The 27,612-nt window shown below is 40.5% G+C and overlaps 1 protein-coding gene across 3 annotated transcripts in view; it reads left to right on the plus strand.

Annotated features, from left to right (window-relative positions):
• The first annotated feature begins 8,674 nt into the window (after window positions 1–8,674).
• Window positions 8,675–27,612, plus strand: part of MMEL1 (membrane metalloendopeptidase like 1) — a 40,181-nt gene continuing 21,243 nt past the window's right edge. The window contains exons 1-6 of one of the 3 annotated variants that reach the window (XM_037380163.1): window positions 8,675–8,816; window positions 16,769–16,932; window positions 24,882–24,941; window positions 25,787–25,948; window positions 26,372–26,452; window positions 26,925–27,020. In XM_037380163.1, the coding sequence (XP_037236060.1) occupies window positions 16,779–16,932; window positions 24,882–24,941; window positions 25,787–25,948; window positions 26,372–26,452; window positions 26,925–27,020 (553 nt within the window). In that variant the 5' untranslated portion in view covers window positions 8,675–8,816; window positions 16,769–16,778. Of the gene's footprint in view, window positions 8,817–16,015; window positions 16,637–16,768; window positions 16,933–24,881; window positions 24,942–25,786; window positions 25,949–26,371; window positions 26,453–26,924; window positions 27,021–27,612 lie in introns of those variants that run through there. The other 2 variants (XM_037380164.1, XM_037380162.1) reach the window with 2 other exon arrangements.

Here is a 27,612-nt window from a genome sequence, read left to right on the forward strand (position 1 = left end):
ATTTTCTGTGTGTCACGCTGAAATTTTTAAGCAGTTGTTCAGGGGGTTGGATTTTTGATTTTTTTTTCTTGATTTTTGTTTTGGGTTTTTGATTGAGTGGAATAATAAATCTCTTTACAGCTCCATGTTGCTATTCTGTTAGCATTGCTTCTTTTAGCTGCAGGTTTGGTTCAGTGTCAGTCAGCCAATAGCTTCTCTCTTTAGTAGTTTGATCCTTCTTTGGGTTTTAAAATAGAATAGTTCTGGCTGGAAGGGACCTCTGATGATTATCTAGTTGAGCTGCCTCACCACTTCAGGGATGACCAAAAGTTAAAGCGTATTATTAAGGGCATCATCCAGCTGCCTCTTAAACACTGACAGGCTTGGGGCATCAACCACCTCTAGGAAGCCTCTTCCAGTGTTTGACCACCCTCTTGGTAAAGAAACTTTCCTAATATATAGTCTGAGATGTCTGTGTCTATACAATGTGTTCATGTTGTACACAATTGAGACAGTGTATAGTCTCCTTTGCCATAATTAATATTGCTGAAGATGTTATATAAGCATTGAAATCTAGACACGCAAAGAACAGACACACATGCTCATCTGCACTCAAGTGAAATAACTTCATTACAGAGAGACCATGAATCCAGTTCTACTCCCACTTATCAATGCTGACAGGACTAATATCAGTACAAAAACTGTATGAAGAAAGAATCAGGGTTTAAATCAAAAAAAGAAGAAAACAGTCCATGTAGCCTACTGGATTAGTAGCCTCTCTGCTGAGAGCAGCAGTACCAACTTTCTGAATTTTGCTAAGTCATTTTTAGTGAACTGAGATTTTCCTAAAGCCCCACAGTCTTTCCATTATGTAAAAGTTGAGTATCCTGTTTTTCTCAGACTGCCTGATAGTCATTGAAAGTACTGGGAAGACAATCTAGTTGTCCTGTCTCCCAGGCTAATATTAATTCCACCCGTTGGCCTGGGCTGCCTCTTAGGAAGTTCGGGCATGTTTTGTTTTGTTGAGCAATCTATTATTCTTTGTTGCTCTGAATAGAGTGCATTTATTCCTCCTAAATAAATTTCCCTTTATAAATAGGGACTACATGCATCCCTGCAAGACTGCTATAGAGTTATGCTGAGGAAAACTTTGTTTTCAGTGCCTACAGCTGCCGTTCCTTTAAGCACCAGGAAGGCACATAACTTCTTATCTATTCCTCATGGTCTAGATTAATGGCTGCTTCTCTCAGCAGATCCTAACTGTTCTCATCAGCATTTTTGTTTATCTTCTCTGTCTTCTTTCTGTGCCCACTAAACTACTGTGATCAAAGTCCTTATCTTTGCCTGTGCCTAAGCTTCTGATTCGTTCTTTATTTTTCCATTATGTGCTTGCTCTTCCAACTAATTTCTTAGAATATCAAATAGATCTTCCTGATTAGTCACAGTGAGAGGGGTTTGATTAGCAGCGTCCCTGCATTATGCATGCCTAGGACAATTTCACACTCACCACAACCCATTCTGACACTCATTTCCTGGAGTCCTGGGGAGCAGACAGCATTAAATGTGACCCGTCTATTTCAACTACCGCCCAGCGCATGCACCTAATGGCCAAAATCATTGCTACACCTGCACACTCCCCTGCCTCCACCACTCTATTACACTATGCTTTGCCAGAAGATTGTGTCTTCCAAAAAAACAACATGCTGCATTTTGCAGGGAAGGAGTCCTTTCTGAGTACCTGGCATTTTTAATAGACAGTTACCATCACTGGCTTTGGTTAGAATTCAGGCTAATTGTGATCTTTCATTCAATGCTAGTTAAGGCCCTGAAGACCATTTAAGATGCCTTAGTAGGATGGCTGCACCTGAGCGTGGCTCCAGCCAGACTGCTGCTATGTTAAGCAAGCTATCACAGCTATCAGCAGAGAGGGCATTGTTCTCCCTAGGGAGCTACCTTTTGCTGCTTTCCTTTCAGCCTGGTCTCCCCCGCCAACAGAAGTTATGCACCAGAAATCTATCAGTATTTATCAACAAACATCTCCCTCCCTTCCAGGCTGATAAATCTCATTCCTACCTGCGGCCATACCCATATCAAGGTCAGGGACCACTCAGCTGAATCACCTACTTCATTATATACATGCCATTTTCTAACAGGATATTGTTTCCACTTCTTCCAGATTGAAGAATCTGGATAGAAAAAAACCCGCAGTGGTCATTTCTGTACGTTTCTTTAATGTTGAGCTGCAATTCATCAAGATGGTGGAGCTGTTTCCAACTGCTTTGAGACGCAGCCCTCATTCTGCGCGTGCAGCTGATGGTTGAAGTTACTAAGAAAAGCAACTCTGTTGTAACACCTGCTCCTTGAAAGCCTCTTGTGCAGTGTGCTTTAGGACACATTCCTATGGCATGCTGCTGTAAACGTTAGGTAACTGAAGAATTCAAGTATATTTATATGAATCAACACTAATGTAATCAAGAAGAGAATACGGTTTGATAACCTATGTGAACAGTGGAACTGGGTACCTGTTTATTTATAATCCAGCTTGAAGTTACATTCATCCCAAGGAAAGATTAAATATCTCTAGTTTATTCAACTCTGAGCTGTATATAGACATTACCAAATAGTTCCTTGCTTCCTATGAATTTTGTTCCTTTAAAGCACTCTGCAACCTTTAGTAACACACCAGTCACGCTGTAATAACTGCAAAAAACCCTACTTTGTTGCACATTGTCACCAGGTAGTGAATAATGAAAGAAAACTTTGAAATCATGATTGAGAACATTTCTAACACAAACCATTGCCTGCCAGTCTTGCCTCTATGAAGTATTCAACATTCCACACAAGAATATAAAAGGAAAATCAGAAGTGAGAATATTTGCATCACAAATACAGTTACACAAGTGAAGTTTCCTGACCTTACGCTCTGCAGTCCAGCAGATAAAGAACAGAAACAGCAGAAATGATGACAAATTGTTTGGAATTAAATAGTCAACTGAAAGTTTTTCCTGAGAGTTCAGACAGAGCTAAACTTCAAACTTTTGTGATCTTAAAAGGTCTTATTCCTTTCAAAATCATATCACTCCCATTTATTTTTCCTATTTTTTAGGTACGTGCTCCCAGGTACTAAAAATCTAAATACATGAGCTAACTTCAGCAACTGATCAAATGCATTTTTGAAGCTGACATATTGCCTGGGAAGTCATCTTCATGAATTTCAGTCTAATTCGTTGTGCTTCCCAGATGTAGATCATGGTGGAAATTTGGGTCTAGCTTACAAACCCAGTAACTTTAATGAGTTCCCGTGTGCATAGATGAGGACATTCCCCTTGACTTGCAGAGGCAGATGTTTTACTCTAATGACAGCTAATCTAAAAGCCATTTCTTTTACTATCATTTCCCTGCAGATTAACTGTGTTATCATTGTATTGCTTGTGCATCGAGCAATTTCTAATTTGCAAGGGCTCCAAGGAGTTGCTGTCACCATTAATTTAATGTGTTACATGAAATTATCACTGGCATTATAGTCTGCCTTTGGAGTCTTGGCTATTTCAATCGCATTTCACCCTAACTGGTCTGTGTTGAAATCTGTTGGTTCAGTCAGCCATTACTCAATGACAACTTATGAAAAGTGACTGATTACTTACAAGGCGCAGCACTCCAAAGCTGTGGGATTTGGAAGGCTCTTTCTCCTCCTACTCCTGCTCTGGGTTCCAGGAATGACTTTTTCATATTCATTTGTTCTGTAGGATGCCAAAGAACACTGCAGACCTGCACCTGTGTCACAGATGTGTATAACTCTGACATTCCAAGCACAGGACCTGTGATTTATTTGGTCACAAAAGTGCTCAGAGGGTAGAAGGCAAATCCAGGATGATACTGCTGTTTGTAGCATTCAGCAGTTGAGAACATATGAGGACAGGTGGGGAAGAAAATGCCATTCCAGATGGCAAGGTTAGAGAACACAAGCCAGTCCCAAAGATATGTCAGCAGAGAGTAGAAAAGAATCACGATCACAGTGATATCATTTTCAGTTTCTCACCAACAGGCTGGCAACAGGTGTGCAAGCAAAATACCATGGCTTCTGTTCTGGCCTGCTGCCATTGCTCAGTCCTGGCCTTCCCTTTTGTCATAGCCTGGTGCCACTCACCTCAATACAAATGTATAACCTGACATCTAAGACACATGCAACTATTTGATTTTCAGTTGACTTATTTCCAAAGTTTATTTTGGGCATATGAAGCATAGCCAAAACCTCCTTGAGACCTTGACAAGTCTTCTCTGTGTCCCTGAGAACCACTGAGTACTTGTTCTGCACGTAATGCAAGACAGTTTAACCCGCCAGATTAGCTGTGGCTTTAGGTGTTTTACCATCCAACCTGATCGTTTTTGTATTTGTGCATGTCCTACACTATTCCAAAAAGTCAAGAGTTACAGAAAATAAACTAGCATAAGGATTTCCCCACAGACTGTAAAGGAAATTAAGAACAGTATCTGATAATAAGTCTGCATGTCTCATTCCTGAACTGCGTCACAGTAAATGAGAAAATTTAGCTGTAAAGCCAGAGGGGGAGTGTAGGAGGGAGCAGGAAACACAGGAGGATGTTAATGATTCCATTCCATTCCTGTTTTGCATTTTGTTACGCCCCTCAGTTGTACTTTCATCTCCAGGTCAGTGCTGCATACACCTAATGCAACCTAGCAAATACACTGCATGGGCATCACACAGCATGATGTGTAGGGATCAGAAGTCACAAGGGAGCCACAGTTTTAGATCCAGATCAGTAGCGGATGAAATGAAAAAATGACAGTGATTAGAATTTTCCCACTTAAAATGACCACTGCATGGAGCATCTTGATTGCTTAGAAACCTCAGGTGTCATATTAGAAGACATTCAAACACTGGTAATATGCTCAATATGTTCCTCAAAAGTCACATTAAAATCTTACAATATTAGGAACATCTCTGAGTGCTGGTAACAGTGTAGGATTTATTCTTTATACTTTGTATAGAGTTTTAACAATAGAAACATTTATACCTTGCCATTTTCTTTCTTTTTTTTTTTTGTAACCTCGCCACGAGTATTTTTTCAGTGCTGATTCCTTTCTTCTCATGCATCATTTGTCCATTCTTGGGCAATAAAATCTACTTACTGGAGAAAACAGGTAATTAGCCATCTACATAAATTGCCCTGTGTCTACATCATTAATGTGTTTGGATGTTTTAATTGATTGCATTCTCAACTGTTTTGGATGGCTTAAATGCCAGCTAATGCAATCCAATTAAGTCTCCTAATAAACCTGACTGATGAACTGCAATATAATCACACATCAAGTAGAGATGTAGAGGGAAATGCCACAGAACTGACAGTTTAGAATAGACTGTGTCATTTTGAAAGACCCAAATCACTTCTCAACAGGGAAACTTCTAATTGATCGTAACTGGTGGTGGATTTGGTATCCCAGACCTGATTCGACACACCTTTTAAGCACACACTTAAGCCAATTCCTAGCCACAAAACATTTTTCACAGAATCATAAAACAGCCCAGGTTGGAAGAGACCTCAAAAGATCATCTGAGCCAGCCTCTCACGGGGAAGGGAGGCAGACCAGATCAGCTAGCACCCTGTCCAGTCACACCTTGAAAACCTCTAGTGCTGGGGACTCTGTTGTGTCCCTGGGGAGGCTGTTCCACTGACTGGTTGTTCCCACTGTAAAAACAAACCAAAAAAAATTCTTTCTTACATGAAGATTAAACCTTTCCCAGTGCAACTTGCTACTGTTGCACCTTGTCTTCTCCACACAGCTCCTAGTAAGGAGAGAGCCTCCGTCCTTTTTGCAGCTGCCCTTTAAGTACTGGAGTACTGTGATGAGGTGCCCCCTGAGCTTTCCCTTCTACAGGGAGAAGGGACCTAACTCCTTCAGTCTTTCCTCATAGGGCAGGTTCTCCAGCCCTTCAATAATCATGGCCCTCCTCCAGACCTTTTCTAGTCTGTCTGCATAAATCTGACCGAGTTTCCTCCCAAGAGCTTCCCCTGTAACTGTCCTCTCCATTCCATAACATTTCCTAATAGTTAGTGCCGTTTCTGAAATTATTTATATTCTAGAATTTCCAAACTCATAGGGACATCAATTTACTCAATTCATAGGCATCTAATATTCAACAAATATGTGAAGTGATAAGAGTCCTAGAGGCAAGATTAGGAGGTTTACTTTAAGCTAAGCTGAACTAAGTTGTAATTTTACCACAAAACTGCCTTTCAGTAGTCTGTGATCAGTCACCTGATACCAACTGTAGAGTTAAGGTTTCTCAAGTTGATTGTATTGCTATTATTTTTGTTATATTACACACAAATAGTAATGCACGTAAGACATAATTAACGAAGGCTCTAGTTCTACAAACACTGGACCACACATATTTCCAAAGATTCTCATACTATAGATATTGCAATAGGGCCAAATTATTTTTTTGCATGCAGCAGAGAAATGAAACAGACAAAGTGGGAGAGAAGAAATTAACAGTAAATACTATACTTTCTAAAAATGATCTATTGTTCTTTTTAATTTTGAAAAGCCTAAGTCCTGTTATGTAAAAGAAAGAGTTAATAACATCTGTAGACTAAAGGAATAAAGAAATGCAGTGTTGTCAGTTTAGTAGTAACTTGATACTTATCTCTAGGTAGCAGAAATGCAAAGGAGATTTAGGCAATGTGGAGGCCTCTTAAATTACTCAAACAAAACTAGATGAGGCAGCTAGAAGTTAAATAAACTCATACTGGAATATGATACGAACTTCCAACAGTGCCCTGCAAGCAACTTAAAATGGTGTAGTGTCCTTATGTCAGCTCTGAAGGCCTTTTCCTAAGTCCAAACAGAGGTTATAAATTTACTGGAGTAATCTGTATGATATTTTCTGCTCTGTTCTGCCAGATGCAAGACAATACATAATAGATCCTCTGGCACTAATATCTGTTAATCTAATCTTGACTTTGATTCTCTGTGTGACTTTTTTTCATCTGTAAAATGGGGATAATGCTCTATTTCAGATGCTTGTCAGTATCTCAGTTCTAGCTGCAAAGTGCTTTGAAGATCACATTATTTTTACATTTTACATTATTGATAAAGAGCTACAGATTGTCATCAAACCCTTTCCCCAGTCAGCGATGCTGGTAAAGGTCACCCCTCTGTTCTGTGTCTGATAGCCACTTGTTTATTTGTACAACTGTCTCTGCACAAGTAAAGGCAGAGCCTCAGCCCTCAGTGGGAACAAGAAAGCATCCTGGGCATCCCACAGCATGCAGCCTGCCGGTACAGATTTTGTATTTACTTTGTTGACAATTGCAAGGGTTAAGAAACAATAAAAGCATTTAAATACCTTCCTATAGGCATGACACTGCCTAAGTTTTAGCCCCAGATTCTTTGTTGTACATTAGAATCCACATGCCACTTAGGCACCCTGTACTGCATGCAGAGTTGGCTGCTACTGGGAGCAAACCATATGCCAGCCAACTGGTACCTAATGGGAAACTCCAGCCAGAGATGCATCTTAGAATCCAAATCCTTTTCTAGTGATCAGTCACATACCTCTGCACCTCCAGAGCCAGGCTTCATTCCTAATGTAAGCCACCTCCAGCCGTTACTACCTGAAAGAACTCACCAGACCTCTCTACCTTCTTTTATCCTGCAGCTCCTTGTACCGCCACAAGCACTTTCCACACAACCACCAACTCTGCTCGTTCAGGATGCAAGTTCAATACATCTTTGGGCTGAATGATGCAAACCTAGCTTCCACAACAGTGTCCTAACTGTCAGGGGCAGGTGACAAAGAGGTAAGGTGGGGATGAAAAGGGGAAGTTTGCCAAAAGTTAAGCAGATTTTATAAACATTTTAGTAATTCGGGACTTCAGACCATGGACAGACTTGCTGAAACCAATAACAATTTATTGAAGAGGATCTTATGGTTTGGGCCTCTTATGTTCAATTAAATCATATATGCATGGTGTTTAAATGCATATGACTACTGGTCTGAATATCGTTTTTTGGAAAGTAGAACTATCTTCTGTCATTTGTAAGATATAAACAGTGCATTTAATGAATATTACAGCTGAATTTTATGTGCTCTGTAGCTGAAAATAATTTCAAGTAAAATATATTAAATTCATTTTATTTGTAATCCATCTTCCCATACAGCAATATAATGCAAGAATATACCTTTTGAGTCATACACATATAATTTTAAAATGTTGTGTCATTAAAAATGTAATTGCAATATTCATCACTGTACTGAAATTAAGTACATGGAAAATAAGACACTGGCTTCCAGAAGAAGGTTTCCTACCGTAGATACCTGAAAAATCTCTTGGGAAAGTAGTAAAGCTTATCATGTAAAATGAGAACTTTACTAAGAATTAATTACTGTAGCAGGAGAGACTTTTCTAAATGCTAACAAGCTAGGAAATCACCTTGTCCACTTAAGGACAGCATTGTTTGTGCCTACTGCACAATCTGTTTTCCAGTCTAGATATAAAATCAACTGATTTCAAATATGGTGGAAAGGGTTAATTCTCCCTGAGAAGTCTCTGAGCAGAGCATTTAATTCATTGGGCGTTCTAAGCCACCTGTGTGCGAAAGTGAACGTACAAGGGAAAGAGAAAGGGAGATTTAGGCACAGTATTTTGCAAGACCATTATCGGGGAGAGCCTGTTAAAGAGATCAGTGCTGAAAATACAAATAGGCATTTGTTTCTGACTGCCAGGGAACACAAACATTCCAATTACATCTCAGAAACTACACAAGCCACCTGACCTCTGCAGCTGAAAAACATTCTCCACAAGACAGAGGTAAGACAACTTCACATTTTTACTACTTCTCTGTGTAAAGTGCATGATGCATTTAGAAATTCGTTGCAGAAATCATTGCACACCTTTTATACATAATACCACTAATATCTGACATCTTTTTCTGATGATGATGTTCAAAAGATCACTATCTCTAAAGGGAGGGTTAGAGAAGAGTTTTGAAATATCATCTAAACTTCAGCGTTTTCCCAATTCTAATCTGTTTTGGGTGTGCATCTACTAGGACTTATTTATGCTACACACATCTGGTAACCAACCAGCTATAAGAAGATATTTGAGTACTGGGAGGGAGTTGATTAGTTTTTTCTTTTAATGCTTGTTGGCAGATGACAGGGTACACTGGCTCTCAAAGATAAACCCATTATTTTTGAGCACAATGAGTTACCCTCTGTAGCAGGCTACAATGAATCAAAGGGTAGCATCCAGCCATTGTCCTGGAGTCATTCATTGTGCTGATTTACTGTGGGCTAGGCTATTAGGCTATTTGATTGGTCGTTTTTTTTTAAAGTCACCCTATAGCTTCAGATTTTCTTCTGTATCTAAGGTAAACGTGTAAACTAGACTCATTTCTATCACATTTTCTTCAATACTGCTTTAACTCTTCAGAAAGCAACTGCTTAGACTGAAGAGACTGAGATTAATGAAGATATTTACTAACATTCGACAGTACTGGAATAGTGCATACTGTTGTGGTTACTACAACTAGTGATGTTGATAGTAAACAGGACAGTTTTAGACACACATTATAACTCTTGGTTTAGGTGAGTTTTCCTATTTGGATTAATTCATATACACAGAAGAAAGTACATCTTTGTACCTCTGTAACCTGAACATTGAAACCGGGGTCACAACAGAGATTAGCTATCTTTCCAGTCTCGTGGTTCTTTATTGTACTAGAGACAAAGAGGTAAGCCACAAAAGAGTTTTTAAGCAGTTTCTTCAAAGAGTTTGCAAGCAGCTCTCCATACCCATGCCTCACACACACACACACACAAATTTGTAATCCGCGTTAAAGAAGAAATGAGAAATATTTCACATGCAAGTGATTTCAGATCTGGTGTTGCACTTATACCAGGATATAGGGATAGATACAGTTGCCAAATTGTACATGGTGAATAAATCTGACTGAAAGGAAAAAAAATATGAAGATTTCACGTTTGAAAAAATCCACTCTTAAATGACCCATCTGTTCCGAGTGTGAAATCTTTGTTATCCATCAGTAGCAGAATCCAAAGCAATAGAATCAAAACGAAATGCAGAGCTACAATGCAAGATAGCATAAGCATGGGCTTTGCCTATTAACACATTCATTTACATTACTTACTGTGCCCCAGCTAGAATTAAGGTGTCCCCCAGTCCTAAAACTCTTACAAGTTAAAGAGAACACAATTATCTCGTGTTGCTGTATTTTACCCTATTGAAAGAGGAGAGGGCTCAGAAAGAAATCAGAAAGGAAAAAAGAAGACATGTGGGACAAAAACGTATGCAATTAATTGGTAAACTACTCATCTTTGGTTTGTCACCTATGGATGACTTTTCAAAACAAGCTGCTTTTGCTGTTTGTATCAGAGGCAAGGAAAATTCCACAGAGCAATTCTTGTTGAATTACTATTGGAAGAAGACTGTCCATCCAATACACATTAGAGAGTTTTTGCTTGCTAGATTTTGCAGTGCCCTTCTTTTTGCATGAGAGAGTCAAAAATCCCTGTCTATGTATGGTGTTTGTATGTGTGCAAACATTATAGGATTGGGACATGAAACAGGGAAATTTTCCAGCTAATCAGTTCTAATGTCTAAAGCCAGAGTCAAAGCGTATGATCAACATATACTAAAGCAACACCCTTTCTGCAAGATTTGTGCTGATTTTTCAGAGACATTACTGCACAGTGAAGTGCAGGCAAGGTCCTTTCCAGTCCTTGCTTGGAAGCTGAATCTGCACTGTGTTGGTTTGACAATAGTGCTGCTGCATCAGAACAGAGATAGCTCTTCATACTTTGATGTGCCAGCGATAGCCAGAACAGAAGGTATTGGCCATTCCAGAGGAATAAATTCATAGAAAAGTTAGGCAACATACCACATCACACTCCACTAGGAGTTGCACTGATTCTCGTGGACCGTCGCCTTGCAAGTAGTTGCCAAGGCCAGCCCATCAGAGCCCTTCAAAAGCCTCGGTGTTAATCACCTTGTATGGAAGTGATGTCATGACAGATGTTGCATGCCCACATCACTCAAAAGGCTTTGGATGACTGCCTAAAATCAAGATTTATATGTGACTTTTTGCACAGGCAGAGTATTCATGGCAAAGTGCAAAACCCTGGCATCCATAGATATGTGATTTTCTCTCACATCTTAGTATGGATCAGTTTATAAGGACATAAAAAGTGTACAGGTAGAGATGGATACCTTGTTTCCATGGTAACAATACTTAAGACACACCATACCAAAGATTATGTCAGCATCATGTCCTGTTTGCTTTTGATTGCTTTAGAACACAGAGTTGTTTATACATTTGATGCAGATGTTTAATACCTGCAGGAGAACCCAGGGCACTGGCTGGGAAATAACTACCCTATTGTTCATGCAGCCCCTGATTTTCCTGGTGTATACAGAGAGCAGCAACCTTTAGAACATCTATTCAGATGACCCAGCACATTCAATTACATCAATACTAAACACAATAAACTTAGTGCAACCTGAATAAATTGTTGGAGAAGGTCATAGCACCGAGGAAAGACTGCAAAACCTCAGGATGGCAGGGAACTAAATTGGGTAATATATTCTCATATAATCCTAGCAGGCACAGGGGTTTTGAGGTACAACGATGGTAAAGCAAACATATGCAGAGAAAGGAAAAGTACAACCCTTCACAGTTTTTATCTTTAGAATCAATTCCATCTAAATGGAGAGTTGAAGGTTAATCTGACATTGTAGGCAACTAAGACATAGCAACTAAACTTCTGAGAAAGATAGTAGTATCCTTGAATACTATCTTCTCCCAGCGCAGTGCCCCAGGTATACCCATGGTTATTCCAGATTCTCCAAGGGAAATATGAAAGCAAAAATATTCACAGCCCTGATTCAAGTACGGTCTCCCAGGCAAGCGAGGCACCAGCTCAACTATTCGCTGTTCAGGGCAGGAGCTCTCTGACCATAAATTCCTCCCAGACTTGAGAAATTTTCCCAAGGAGAAAAGCGTATGCAAACTCCAGACCAGCTCCCCCTCTGTGCTGGAACTGCAGTACTTCTGTGCGGTTTGGGGTGCCTCATGCCTGAGGAGGCACCTCTTCAGTCATGCATGGGGTCTTAACGCTCACAGTAAGAACAGCCTAAAAGGAGGCAGTCAGCCAGATTGGCTACTCAAGCCCCACCTCTCCGTGATCCAGGTGTAAAAATGTATGATTTGAGGCTTTTTTTCAACTTTAACCCTGCCTTCGCAAGCTCTTTACAAGTCCAGATTCCAGTAACAGAACTTCCTTTAGTTACAAAGCAAGCAAAAAGGAAAAAATCCTTCCAAAGTAGCCCAGTACATGCAGCAGATGCCTCGTTGCTTCATATGTTGGGCATCTACATTGCTCTGGGGAAAGAGCATGTTTTCTGGCAGCCCCTAGTGTTTGTTTCTGGGAGAAGAAACCCCCAGATCAGTGTTCACCTTCACGTTATCGAAAAAAGAGATTACACTTTTAAAGCTAATTTATAAAATCAGGGTCTAATGGATTATGAACTAGACCAGCGGATGAAAGGCCCATACGTGAAAATTTCTGCAGGCAGTAACTTCGACAAGCCACAACACTTTCCTGTGCCTCAGCTTCTGCATTAGGGTATAAAGGAACTGAACGTCCTCTAGCAATTTCTGGTTGAAATGCACTGCAGAAAACAAATTTTATAAACAATTCAGTTGAATGTGAGATTTAGGAAAAGAAAAAAAAAAAAAAAAAACCAAACCCAAAACAACTTCAACTTTGCATCATCAGATCTCCTTTGCCATAAAGGCTACAGGGTGATACTGGCTGTGTCAGAAACCAAAATAGGTCCTTCCCCTTCAGAGCAACAAACAGCACAGGGACCTCACCACACTAGTGGAGAACTGTCAAAATGACAGATTACTCTATTTCAGTGACCACACAAAGTTGCTCAAGACAATCAAAATTGATGATTCTGCAAATATGTCCTTTACAGTTGCTGGTGCTTCCCCTCATACAGAAGAGGGGCAGTTTGTTTTGTTTTTTTTTTAAACTCTCTGACAGCACAGCAATTTAAATACATCTTACCAGATTTCCCATCATAAAGAGAAATATCTAGTGAAAACAAGATAGAACATACTTAAATCAAAATCATGCTGTCTAGTGTTGCTATCTCTGTGTCTAACAATGTGTATTTTATAGCTCATGTCACCCCTCACAAGCTTCATCACAAACCAGAAATGTATCATGTCACCAGATCCTCTCACACCCATAAAAGTCCTTTGCAAAATATTTAAGTCTTCCCACCTTCAGCGTGCCTATACTGAGGTACTGAGGGCATAATTCTGCCCTCGCATGCATTATTACAGCTCCCTTGGCTGCCTTTAATATAAGCTCTGCTTGCCCCTCCTTAAGAGGGGAATTTACTGATAGATGCATCAAGTAGAAAAAAAAAAATATATTTCCTTCAGAGTTAAAAGGTACAAAAGGATTCTTTTCAGGAACGTCTACATCCGTTTTCCCCAGTGTATTTTGTCAGCAAAAATACTCAGTTTATTTCACCAGTATCTTAAGAACAATGACCAATTCCAGCTTCTTTAGGTCCAGCACATGGGATATGATTATCTGCTGTCTGTATACTCTGTATAATTTAATCACTTGAAAGCACACACTTATAGGATGTTGCAACAGTTGCTGCTAAGCCTACGGACTGTTGGGACTGTGTTCTGGGATTGTATTCGGAGCCTGTACTGGCTATGCCTTGCCGTCAAGCACATCCTGATGGCTTTCAATTGACTTGGTTGTACTTGCCTGGAAAAGAAAATGTATATCTACCCAAGACACTTAAATTATACGCTGTGTTTGCCAATCAATCCAAATTTGAATCTTAAGAGGATAAAACTAACTTTTCCCAACAGAAAATGGTATTAATAATCAGGGATTTCCTTTGCTTCTCTGCAGCTGCAGGCTTCTAGGTGACTGCTTTGGGTTATGCACTGCTATTGTTCACCCAGATGCTGACTTAGTGTAGAAGAACAGGTAAAAAAATAATTTAAAATAGGACCTGAAGGAACATGATAAACTTACTAATCCGTCTTCTGCCTTTTCTGACATTCTCTAATCCAAAACAGGCTCAGTAGTACCTACACCCTTTGTCACTAAAACCTGCCTGAGACCTGACAATGGAAGTATTTTCATTACAAATACTAAGCAGTTTATTTCAAAGTTGAACTGCAAAGGCAAAAGAAATACAAAATATTTGTCACTACTGATTTTCCAGGCTCACATTCAGATTGGTCTAACATAACCTTTAGAAAAGCAAGCCAATGCCATTGCTACACCCAAAAGTTCCTTGCACTTCCTAGTGGAAACAGTACACCTTTTCCTCAGCTCTACACGGAAGCAAAGCCATTAGAGATACAGGAAGAGATTCTTGATATAGTTCCCACTTCCTCCCAAAATTAAAACAAAACAAAAAAAGGAGGAAAAAAGTATTTTCTTTATGATTAGGTCAATTCTTTTTGAGGGAATCTATGAATTTTCTGGGGACGTAAGAGAGATGTACGTTCTTGGTGCTCATGTATAACCTCAAGTCACTTTGGGCCATTTTCAAAATATTTATTACAGATGTTATTTAGGATTTTGCAAGTCCTCTTATCCCTTGATTACATGGGGGGCTAGGGTCTGCACCCTGAGTAGCCAGCAGCGTGAATCACTCATAGCATTCCTAGCCTCAAAGACCACCTTAGTCACAATGGCTACAACTGGCACACACAGAAAGCAGTAGGAATAAATACTAGATTCTTGGCATCTTGATTCTCCACCTGTGAAATGGGAAAATAATGCCCTTCAGGATCTTATAGCCACATTACAGGAATAACTACATTAAATCCTGTGTAGTTGCTTGTCTGTTGCAGTATTGTGCACCTGAACTAGGTAGACCTTCCTCAGAGCCACCTACATCGTAAGGTAACAATAAAACTGTTCAGCAATAAGGAAATTAATACATACAAAGGAAACTAGTCTTTTGTTAGCTGTAGAGCTTCATACAAACAGAAATAAGAGATCGCTTAGCTCGTCATTAAATGTACAGCTTTGTCCTTAAAAGCAACCTTCCCTTCTGTAGCTAGTTTTCACATATGGACAGCCAGGATCTGCAAAGTGTATGCATTTCTTTCAGATCTTTGTGTTCTTATACTTCTCTTCAGATGGTGGGATGAGAATAGCAGCCTTCACACTTGACAGAAGCCTAAGATAACATGACTGAAGAAAAAAAAAAAAAAAAAAAGGCAAATTCTCACAGGGGTTTTGAGGCAGAATACTGACTAGAAGAGGAGACTTAGACTCCTGGCAGAAGAAACTGGCATTCATTGTTTCCTACCCCATTCACGGAAACAGGTCTGCGTTCACATTCTTGGAACACTCCGCGCGCGCGTTCCCGGTAAACAGGACTGCCACAAAGAAATCCCTGCTCTGCCCTCAGCACTTCATCCTGAACATGCACAAAAACTTGGGAGTGCTGCTGAAGCACTCAGGTCCAGAGAGGTACCGACCTTAAAATTTATAGAGTGTGAACTTTGGCAGTGAGTTACGCTAGTTCAATAAACCAGCCTGCAGGGAAGAAAGAAAACCCAACCTGCTTCTCTTTCATTCCAAAGTCAGTTCTGCAAAAGAATAAAATAAAACCCAAGGGAAATCACATGCCTATCCTGCCCTTTTACTGTGTTTCCCAGTTGTTACTGGACAGATTTCCAAGCAGTAGTGTAAAAGGATTCTGTGCATTGCCTGCAATGATCTATAAATCGGGTGTTTTCAAGCAAGAAGCTGTTCCATTGCACCCAAAAGCTGCCAGCACTCTCAGAGCCAGTGGGATTCAGCAGGTTTGCACCTCCCTGACTTCACACTCCTCCTGTGAGCACAGCGGCCAAATAACCCGGTGGGAGATTTCGGGAAAGCTGGAGGAAACTTGTGAGGAGCTGCAGCTTGTGCTGCTAGCAGGCTGAGAGTGCCCAGCCCTGCCTGCTGCTGCGATGCAACCCCTCCTCCCCCTGCTGCTCAGGAGCATTTGCCTGGAGCTGGGAACTGCAGACGGCTGAGCTCCCAAGTTTGAGCATGGCTCCGAGAAGACTGAGAAGCTGGAGGTCACACACTCCTGCGGACCTGGGAGCTGACACACGGTCTAGGCGCCTTCGACTTGCCAAACCCTTCATCTGCGCGAAGGACAGAGTGGACACAGCCCGAAGGCACTCGCACCTGGAAGGATCTCTTTTTGGATTCTGCTGCTGCTAACAGAGCTCTACAGACCTACTTGTATCCACAGAGGAAAAAAAGTGGAAATTTCTTTGAAACAGCAAGATACTTTTCAAAGTGGGGAGTGGAAGCAGGCAGTTTCTCCCCTCCTTCCCTGTTTGGGAGAAAGGAGTTGCCCAACCTGGTCATGAGACTTTTCCATACTTCCCAAAGCAGGCTCCTCAAGTTATGACGCTGCACCACTGAGAGCCCAGGGTAGTGTAGTCCAGAACAGCCCCCCAGCAGCGCACCCTGGGCACAGGCAGCCTGGTAGGCACAGGAGATGGAGCATGAGGGTGGCAAATCTGTGGACAATCAAATGGACAAATACATGTAATAATTTGGAAGTTTTCTTTATCAGTCTTTGCTTTTATTCTGCCTCCTTTTTCCTCTCTGATTTGTTATGCATTTGTATGGATTTATCTGTGCTGTTAATTCTTTCTTACTCTCCTCTCCTCAATCTAGAGTTACCATAATGGGGAAATCAGAAAGTCAAATGGATATTGTGGAAAAATCAACAAAATCTGGGAAGAAATCCTGGAGCTTTGTGGCAATCAGTCTGGCTGTCTTGCTGCTCCTCATGACTTGTGCAGTGGTCGCCCTGGTGATCCTGTATGCCAGCAGCAGAGGTAAGGAACCTGTGAATAATTCTCCTCTTCCCTCTGCAAACATACAAGTCTTTTTGCAGAGCTGAACAAAAACAAAAATACAGGGATTGCGCTCACCTCTGTGAGGGACTCTGCTATCTCTGCTTTGTTGCAAGCTCATGCACAGAGAGGATTATGTTGGATTTTATTTCTTTTTTAAATTATGTGATGTAAGATTCTATGTTTTTAATTAATTCTACGCGTTTTACTGAACTCTGCATTGTTTTGACAAAGGTAAAAAAAATGTTGCAGTATTTTAGAGGGGAAGGTATGTCTCTCTGCATCTGTATCTAAAGCTTGACAGTTCCTTATTTTATAGAAGCCTGAGTCAGGATTCATTATTGCCAGGAGTTATAAAGCAACAGCTGCTTAGAAGATCTAAAGAGCAGATTGCTTATGACAATATGAAACCTTTAAAAAAAACCACAACAAACAAAACAAACAACAACCCAGTGTGCTGCTGCAGAAAGGGAGACTATTTTCTTGTATTACATCAGGCAATGTTGATCTCTAGGTGAGATTTAGTCCAGTGACTTTCATGCAATGGCTTGCCAGGAACCTGACAATGAAGCGTATTACTTTGAGTTGCTTTACCTAAATATGTTTTCTGCAGAGCATGCTTACTCTCAAAACTAAGTTTTCCCACTGACACACCAAATGCAAAGTCCTATTTAAAAATTCTGTGAAGCAATTAACATGATTGGTAGCAGCACTGCCTCACGTTTGTCATTTCCATGAATGCCTCTTAGATTCAGAGTTTTGCTAAAACACTAGAGAATAAAACTAAGAAGTATAAATAGCAAAACTAAAGCAAGGCATTGCTTTGCTCCTTAACATTGTCTCTGCATCCCCTGCTTGCAGTGAACTGCTTGCTTCAGCACTTGTAAGTAAAACACTGCAGAATTCTGAGTAATAATTAATGAGAAAAGCCTTTTCATTGTTTACTTCTTTTGCTACCAGCAATTGAATGTTACCAGCATTTGTTCCAGTGTTAGATGAAATCTCTTGAGTGTTTTGTATTCATAATACTCATCAGAAAGTTTTTTCCATTAGCTCAGTTGACAGGATGAAAGAAAATCCCCAGAGCTAGGTGCAAGGGTAGGAGTTTCTGTATCAAAATATTGAGCTATGCAGAACTGCATTGCTTGCATGCATAAAGAATTTGAGAAATTTCTACATCTTGCTTCTTGGGTTCAAGCAAATCAGAATTCAGTTATTAATGACATTTGCTCGAATGTTGGTGTCTCATCCAAATCTATGGGAAGCATCTGTGTATGTAAAGCAAGTGGTAACTATTACATGTCTTTGATGGAAGGCTTATCGGTGAGAAAGCAGTTCCAAAATCTAAATATTTTGCAGTTTCATATCAGCAATTAAACTTTCATTGGAAATGTTTCCCGCATTCAGACATTCTTGAGCAAAATGTGAGTACAAGGTGATTGCTCGTCCTGTACAGCGTGCAGCTCCTCCCGGCTGTTTTCTTGTGCCTTAGAGGAGTTTTTTCAGCACTGCCCTGGAGTTAGTTTTCTGCCTTGCTGTTTCATTTGAGCATACATGGTTGAACTAGGGCAATAGGAGGCACTGATATATAGTTATACCCTAGAGCAGCCACGAGCTTTAGGTAATCTGCGGGTAGGAACTGAGCAGCAGGAACTTATGGCAACACCGTCTTTTCTTTAGATGCGTGTCTATATGCACTCTTCGGGTCTAAAACTGAGAAAGCAAGAGCTCTTCAGCGCAATCAGTGAGCGTTCCCACAGAACAGCTACATTTCTTGTCTTGAAAGGTTTTGTTCAAGTACCCCACTTGGTTCTGTTCTGATGTTAAATCCAAAGGCCCATACCCAATGCTCAATCAAAAGTCTGAAGTCTCTCTTAGACTTACCGAGTGAAAAGCACATATTGGTCAAAGCTGTGTAACAAACGCAAATCCTACACAGCAACAGGATAAAAATGTAGCTGAGCAGCATTCTTATGCTAGAACCAAGAATGTTATCCTTAGGATTCTTTTATTTCTAATTTCACTCAAATGTTAATTTTGAAATGTGTGTGTGGGATGCTGGATTGTTTACTCTGAGCAGATACATTATTTGCCACTTCATCTTTGTACATCCTTTATCAGAATGACACTACCCAGACAGGCTTCAAAAAAGTAATTCTGTTCAGCTAATGGAAAATTAAAAGGATTACCTGTCCTGCCTTATGTTCTCTCTTCTTTTAATATATGAATGTATATCTAGACTTCGTGGTTCAGGGAGTATATTTTTGTTCTGCTTTGTATAGCTTGCAGAAGAGCATGCACCACAGGTGTGTGAAACGGGCCTGTGGTTATAGCAGTAATGCCTCTAATACGTGTTAATACTGACTGTGATTTATATACCCAGCCAACAAAAACACTGAAGCTCTCACAGTGATGCAGTTAGATCATTTTAGAAGCAGTTGGGGCATTTTTGACATCCAAAGAAGTTTTCATACCCATAAAACCTCCTCTAAATAAGCTAAAAGAAAACATAGTAAGGACAGCAGAGTAATATTTGGGTAATCATAGAAAGGGAAGCAGACAGTAACTGAAGTAATTCGTTATTGAATCTGAATACACCATGCTCTCAATCTTTCCATCACACCCACACATATATCTTTGCAGCCTTTTCACAGCTCTTTCTCAGTTATGTTCTACAAATATTTACTAAACTCCAAATCTCATCACTTGTTGGAAACAGTCTGAAGAACATTTCAACACTTATTGTAGCTGACACATCAAGTCATAGCCAGTGACTTCTCCAGACAACTTAGTTACACATAACTTCCATTTTCACCTAATTGCTGGTCCTGAGGTTATTAATTGAATTGATATTTTATTCACTTTCTGACATCCAAGTTTGTAGGGTTTCTCAGAAATAAGATTTGCAGGTTTTATTTTTTTTGGTGTCTGCATCCTGCCAGGTTGTCATTATTCACAGCTGTTACACAGGCTGTTAGAAAGCGAGAAGGCGTGCTTACGGACCTATCCTCTGTCCTGTTACGCAGGCTACAAACAAAGATAAATACAACACTTGAACTAAGAACCTCCTTGTTCTAGGAGTGGATTTCAAAAAGCCATGTTACGCTCCTGCATTTCCTACGCTGTGAACGTGGTTAATGTGCACTTGAATAAGATAATTGCAAGAACCTGCTGACTAGGGGCAATATCTAAACTGGTCACTGGCACACTAAGAAAAGGTTGTGGCTGAGATCTGGCTTGTCTCCTAGACTGATGCCCAGTCATTCTTTGACTTCGTGAATGTTCATTAATGAGGCATCTATTCAAAGGAGATAGAGAACTTAAACAAGTGGCAGCTAACACAGAAGTCATGATGAAATGACATTTGGCTGGCAAGGCTCTTCTCAGTTGTAGTCAGGTGGAGCTACATGAACGTAAAGTGTGAGTGTGGAGTGACAGGCTGTACAGGGCTGCAAAAGTGGGCAAATACTCAGTTTACCAATTCTCACATGAAAATCTGTCTCCGCCATGCTTATAGATAGACTGTAGGTAAGAAATCTTAAGAAAGATGGAATAAAACCAAAAACACTTGTATTATGGAGCCCATTTGAAGACACTGACATGTGGTATAGACAGCCCTCAGAGGAAGAAAAGCTAAATTTGGCATTTACATTGTTGTAAACAATTCACTCTTATAGTAGCAACAAGTGCAGTCTGCAGCGCTGACAGCATTTCTGCAGCTGAGATCTGTATGTGGAATAAATAAGGTGCTGGAAGGTAAAGCTCACACTTGACTGCTTGATGACAACTGTGGATCTAATTGTTCAATGTGTACCATCCCCAGCCATCTGTGGTCGTCAAAACGCACAGTGGGAAAACACGAAACACAAACTGTGTGCTTCAGAGACTGTACAGAATTACTTGCTTCCTTTTGTTGTCTAGAAAGGAACTTCAGTAAGGCTGCGTAAAGCAACTTGTATGTTAAGAGCCTGTCATTCAAAAGATGAACTGCTGAAGAGGACCACAGGACACCAGACAACTCAGAAGTTATTCTTCTATCCTGCTGCTGACCAGTAATCTAATACTGTTTGGTGGCTTCTTGTAAAGTCAAATTAAGACAATAGAATTCTCTACAGTGAATCCAGTGGGGTCTGAGGCATGTCCCAGCTCTGCCATTTTTCAGTTGACCTCTGAAGGAGTGTCTGGAAGTGCTTATTTTCCCTCATTTTTTTCCATCTGGCATAGTGCCACAGCTGAGGTCATTTTATTTAGCCTCATTAAAGCTTACCTTCCCTTATCAATTCTCTGATGGTGCTCTGTCAGACAGAAATGAGGAAGGCCTTCAGTCTGCAGAGGGTTCAATGGCTGTTTTCAACTTACAAGACTATTGAAAGAGCAAGAGTACAACTTTTTTAATGAAGTAAATGCAGGGGTAACACTGCAGAGGTCCTGAAGTTTGAGAGCCATGAAGGAACTTACTACTGTACAGAGTAGTTCCAGTGATGAAGTCTTTCTGGCCCATTTCTGTTCTTTTGGCATCCTGCTCTGATAGTTTTAAAAGGTATACCCGAGGAAGGGTATCAGAAGAAAGAGGTGGGGAAACAGAGTGATTAATTTTAAAAGAGAAAAAACTGTAAGCAGCTAGATCCCAGGTGAACTTGACTGTAGGAGAAGTGGGAGTTAAGGTTTGATAGGAGAAGAGACAAGTATTGATTTCCCACAACCCCCTCCACTGATGAGTTCACATTTTATGCAGCAGGGGAACATGAGCTGAACAATCTGTACCAATTTCCTTCTGCTACAAATCACTATCTTCATGCCTTACTGTTAAACACGAACCCATGTCCCACTTAGGTTGCATTCAGAAATTTCCCCATCACATCCATCTAAATCCTGCTAGACACTTGTTTTCTTTCAGTTTTTAGGCTTAGTAGAACATTAACCCAAGTTGCCCCTCCCACATCTGTACTCTTTGTCCGTGGACATTGAAGCAGGAGTCTTGTAAGTCGGTGTAGCACAGCATGTCAGCAGTATTTAACCAGGGAGGAAAAATACAAAGAAATACCTATATTTATACTGAAAACCCCGGCAGTTTTTAGCAAAGTAGTTTGAGAAAGTGAACTGCATGGAGTCTAGCAGAGAGTTAGAAAGTGCATCTGATGTTTGTCCCTGGTTATGTGAAGTTCAAGAGGTGCCATAGACAGCAGCTCAGTCAAGTGAGCAAAGACTGCACAAACATATTTTGGTAGAACAGGCAGTGTTGGTCGTATCTCACACAGTCAGGTTGGCTCAGTTCTTTGTCAGGATTGGTACCGAGGCATAAAAGAGATAATTGACAGAAAAACAAAGGAGCCACTTTTAGAAGTAAACTGAGAGCCCCTCACCAGCCATTTTTAATCATCTGGTTTTGTGACAGTTTCAGAGCCCTGAGTGTGCGACCAAGGTTTCCAAACAGGTTTGGCATCCTTGCTTATACAGCTCAATTACACTTTCAGGATCACAAGCGCTTTTTGAATGTGGGGAGTTAGAATCTTGTTGAAAGCAGTTGGGTTCCAGGCACTGGAGTTAAACATTGTCAAGTTACATTAAATAGAAGCTTTGTTTGGGCTGGAAAAAAAAAAAAAAGTTAAAAAAAAGCTTCATTTAAGTCCAGTCCAGTCCCTGAGAAACAATGAGAAAAATACAGCATGCCTGTAGTACAGTTACCCCGTTCACACCTGGCCCATAGCTATTGCTCCTTTATGAAAAGTTTCCATATGCCTTTGAGCTACTAGCTTCATTTCCCCAAAAGGATTTTTTTGTCTTAGCAATATGCAGGCTTTTAGATGGGGTTTTGGTTGTTGGTGGGGTTTTTTTGGGTTTTTGGGGTTTTTTTTTTAATTTTTATTGGAGAATTTAGGAAATGCCAGAAATTGGGCTTGCCTCCTCTGGTACAAGAAAAAGCTGAACCCCTCTGTGTGAAGCTTCACATTGTTCCACATTTTGCTCATCCCATGTTCAGATTGCTAGACACTAAGCTATAATAAGGCATGCCGTTATTCTAATGCAGATCTGCTCCCACGCAGCACGACGGCAGTCAGCTGAACCCTGAATGGTACATTCTCAATCACAGTGGGGGCTTTTTATGTTGCTTCCACGGATGAACTTCAAAGAAATAAAACAGTAGGGAAGAAAACAGGGCTATCTGAATTACTATAATCTTGTTTTCTCTCATGTAAAACACTTGCATTGGAAGGAATTTTTTTAGGAACTCTTCTGCAAACATCCTAGTGCAAGGATCAAAGAAAGTTTAAAAACATGGCTAATCTTATTGAAAAGTGAGGGTATCAAGTTTTTGTTCTCCAGTGTGGAACAAAGTAGTGGTGTATTTAACATAAGTAGATACTAAGACTGTCCAGTTTCACAAATGGGAAATTAAAACAACAAAATTAATTTTCTTTTGCCCAAAGCCACTCAGTCAGGCTGAGGTGCTTGGATACTTCCCATTCCAGTTGTGTAGCAAACAGCACACATGACTGACATGACCAGCATCACAAACATGTTCACTTTAGTACTCAGCATTAAAAAAAAGAAATAATAAAAAAAATGTTTTCATGTACAAAGGCTTCAGTGAAAGTCTGCAGCAGAACTTATGGCTGTGAATTCACATCAAGACCCTTGGTAGTCACTGCCATCAAACTCCTAGTACTTCTAGTGTAGAGCACCAAGCAATAAGGGCTGGGTACTGTTCCAGCTTCTGCTCACCACTGATGCATAAGAAGCATATAGGCTTTTTGTGGATCTTCTTCACAGGAAGAAGTTCACAAACCAAGACTAAGTGGTCAAAAAATAGAAAATTCATAATGAAGTTTAACACTTTGCAGCTTTTGCTGGAGTGAGCATGCAGACCCATTTCCCCATGCATATTCTTCTGTTCAAGAAGTCATAGCAAAACGCTTCAGCTAAGGTTTCCTTGCCTGTGCTCCCTCTCAAATTCCTTGTCGCATCACTCCTTCACTGCAGGCTGGAGTCATGAAGGTCCCAGAATTTCTACATTTTGTTGCTTTCTGACTACTGAGGAAAGCAATCAACAGGACTGAGATAAGCTCTTAATGAAACAAGTCATATTTTATCAGAGAGGTGTGCTCATGTCACAACTGAAACAGCCGATACTAGTACACCCACTAGCTCTTTCGTTTGTATTGCTCTTGGATCTGCTCCTTGGAGTACCAAGATGCATTGAGATCACTGACAGTGACTTCACTGGACTTTTCCAGGCTCATCTCAAAAGCCAGAACACAGATTTGAACACAGGTCCCCAGTCTCCTTCATTATATGCCATGTCGTCAGCCCACAGCATTACTAATTAGGGAGCAACCGCTCTGCTGAACAGCCAGAAGTAGCTTTGAAGGGCATATCTGAAACTTCGACTGAACACAGGTCTGTTACCTGCTCACCACCACCACACATACACTTAGAGAAGTAAGAGTAACTTCTTTTTCTAAATTTGATCTTTGCATTTCAAAACAGCGTGAAAGCAGTAATCCAGCTATGAGCTTTTTACCCCATTTATACCTCTCAGTCACAGTGACTCTGAAGATCATGAAAGAGCTCAGATGCTCAAAGCATCATAGTAGATCATTTAGAAAGGGATCTCATAGTTTTAGTATGTGTCAGAAGGACTGTGAAGGCAGTTAGAAAGTAAAAACTCCTGGTCTTACTCTGCTCCCAGGAGAGTTAACTTACTGTCAAGACTGTTGTAATACCACTTCCAGTAAATTTTCCTCATAAATCTGCAGATTAGATTTCTTCACAGTCATCATTTGTTATCTTTTACTGGCACTAATATTCATTTGCTTGCTCTAAAACTAAACAGAGCTGTCGCTGAGGTTGCACTGCCGGTGAGTGACATCGGTAGCAATTTCTTTCCAAAACAACTAATTCCATCTGCTTTCTTATCCCTCTCCCTGCAGGCACTCACTACGGCAGCAATTCAGGCAACGTATGTACCACACCTGGATGTGTTACAGCAGGTAAGGATTGTTACCATGAATGATCATTGCAGAGGTGATGTTTTGCATGTTGTTAGTTCTGCTGAACCTGCATAAACAATAGTTCAGGCTTTAAGACTGAAGACGTTGGGAAGGAATGACATTTCCCCTTGGGCCGAATACACATTGCTAATACTGCCAAAGGCAGCAAGTAGAGTTCCATGTGTAAACACTGAGCAAAAAATCCTATTCTTACTTTGCCATGTTGTACTTTCTTTGTCACCAGGAATATCATTCATCAGGAATTAGTACAGGAAAATTGCCAGTGTGGTCAACAGTTCTCTGGCTCTGGCCTGAGCCACGAGGATGTGTGTTGACCAGCACAGTCTGTGTCTATGAAGTATAATAAGAATCCCCTTAGACCAAATTCTCTCTCAAGAGAGAATGCATTCTACACATGGTGCTATCCACCTTCTTATTGTTGGCATCTCTTTGTACACCTCAAGAGAGGTAAGACTCCAGCACAGATGTTCCCAATTTTCCCCTGGAAACCTGACTTTATAGGTGGGTACCTAAGCTGGGCGCCAGGTAGAGCACTGGGCAGAAGAGCAGAATGCTCCTGCTCAGGCACTGTGCTGTGGGAGAGCTACTCTGCCACTCAGAGGCTCCCTCTAACATGATACAATTACAGTGCAAAGGAAGCATCTGACAACATTTTAAGCAAAAAATTAGGATCCTTTGAGTGATAATACATGACAGTGAGTCTTATCAACTATAAGCAGCATAAGCAGGGTGCCTTCTTGCCAAGCAGCTGCTTGATAGTCTTTGGTAGTCCCAGAGATTACTGGGCAGTCTATGGAATTCACCTCTCCAATTTTGATACCTAGCTGCTAGAATAATTCAGAATATGGACCCAGCAGCTGATCCTTGCAAGGATTTCTACCAGTATGCCTGTGGGGGCTGGCTGAACCGGCATGTTATCCCAGAAACTAGCTCCAGGTACAGCATTTTCGACATTCTGAGAGATGAGCTGGAGATCATCCTAAAAGGTAGGAATGAGGCTACTCCATCCTTGGTTATGCACTTGTGTTTAGTTTCAAATGTTATTTACTACGCATTATACAGAGAAGTAAACTTCCAGAGAAGTGTTGATTGTAATTTTTTTTTTCCCTCTGGTCCTTTAATCTCTGCATCTCTTACTACACCCATTTTTGTGGTAACATCTTGCTCCCACTAAAAATTAGCCATAGGTGTTTTGGTACTAACTTCAAAAGGAGAAGGACAAGCTGCGTGCATGTCCTTCTTCCTGACACTTTTTCCCATTAATAGCTCCTTTAAAGAGCACTCTAGCTTCACAGTAATTGAAGCCTACAATAACAAGTATTTATCATAGCCCTGGATTGTCAGTGATTTCTATGAAAAGATCAAAGCTCTCCAGGGCAGAAATCTCACTGCAATGGTTCCTTCCCCAGGTGTGCTGGAGACGACAGATCAAGGGGACAGAGAGGCATTTCAGAAAGCTAAAATACTTTACAAATCATGCATGAATGAAAGTGAGTCTTTTCGTGTTCCATTGTTTTTCTTCTTCAATACCAAATGCACAAAAGTACCAATGTACTGTTAAGCAAGAGTCCCAGCAATATCTATCTAATCTGCATGGCCTTGCCTGGAAAGCTAATCTTTAGATGAATGAAGGTGCCTTGGTACATCATTAAGGCACATTCTGGGATGTAGAAGGGATGGATACCTCTGGTATCAAAGCAAAGCCTTCCCTTCTGAACGCAGAAAGATGTCCCATGAATCAGTACTTACCAAACTGATTCAGTAAGAAAAAAAAAAATATCAGTACTGAAGTCAACAGAAGTGTTTTCATTCCTTTTCTGGACTACTGTAGGAGATACCGTTTCATGGTTATCTCCTTTTCTGCTATGACAAATGTAGTTCCAGATTTAAACCACTAGGCCTGTTACCTATTTTTCTTTTTCCTCTATGAAAACAATATAGTATTTGTTTTTCCTCTTTCAGGTCTCATAGAGCAACGAGATTCATTGCCTCTGCTAGAGGCCTTAACGATGGTTGGAGATTGGCCAGTGGCTTCTGCAGACTGGAATAAGACCAAAGGTAATGCTGTGCCTGAGAGAGTTCAGTGGTGTTAAGTCACAATTATTTACTGCACTAAGGAGACTACTGTTATTGAATTAGACGCTCCATTTTAACTTTTCCTTCGTGAAGAGAAGTCAGTGTATCATGCATACTTAGCACAGAGTGATCTGTGTAAATAAGATGGTATAAGTTTAATACCCATATCGTAAGATCTTATTCGTGAACAGGGTGCGTTAAGACAGTTAGGAAATGTAAAGAACCAACATAAGTAACACAACCAAAAGCAACATAACTAATACAGCTGTGTTCTAATGCTTGCATATTAATTAGGGCTTAGACCATAACTGCCTAACTAGGCAAGGTCATGATGATTTATACTATGCATAAGCAATTGCATATATATAAATAAATCATTTACTGATTACTTTGTATCACCAAGACAGATAAGGCCAGTAAGAACAGCCTAGCAATTTCTAGCTACTGTGAGAATGTGCTATACAAGTATTCTCACATCATGTCCAGCCTGGTTCTCAACAATTTGAGCAACAAGCTTGCAAACTATACAGCTTAATCAGTCCCGATACATACTGATAAGTTATGTATATATTCC

The sequence above is a fragment of the Falco rusticolus genome, chromosome 3 (genome assembly GCF_015220075.1).
Source record: "Falco rusticolus isolate bFalRus1 chromosome 3, bFalRus1.pri, whole genome shotgun sequence".
Lineage (NCBI taxonomy): Eukaryota > Metazoa > Chordata > Aves > Falconiformes > Falconidae > Falco > Falco rusticolus.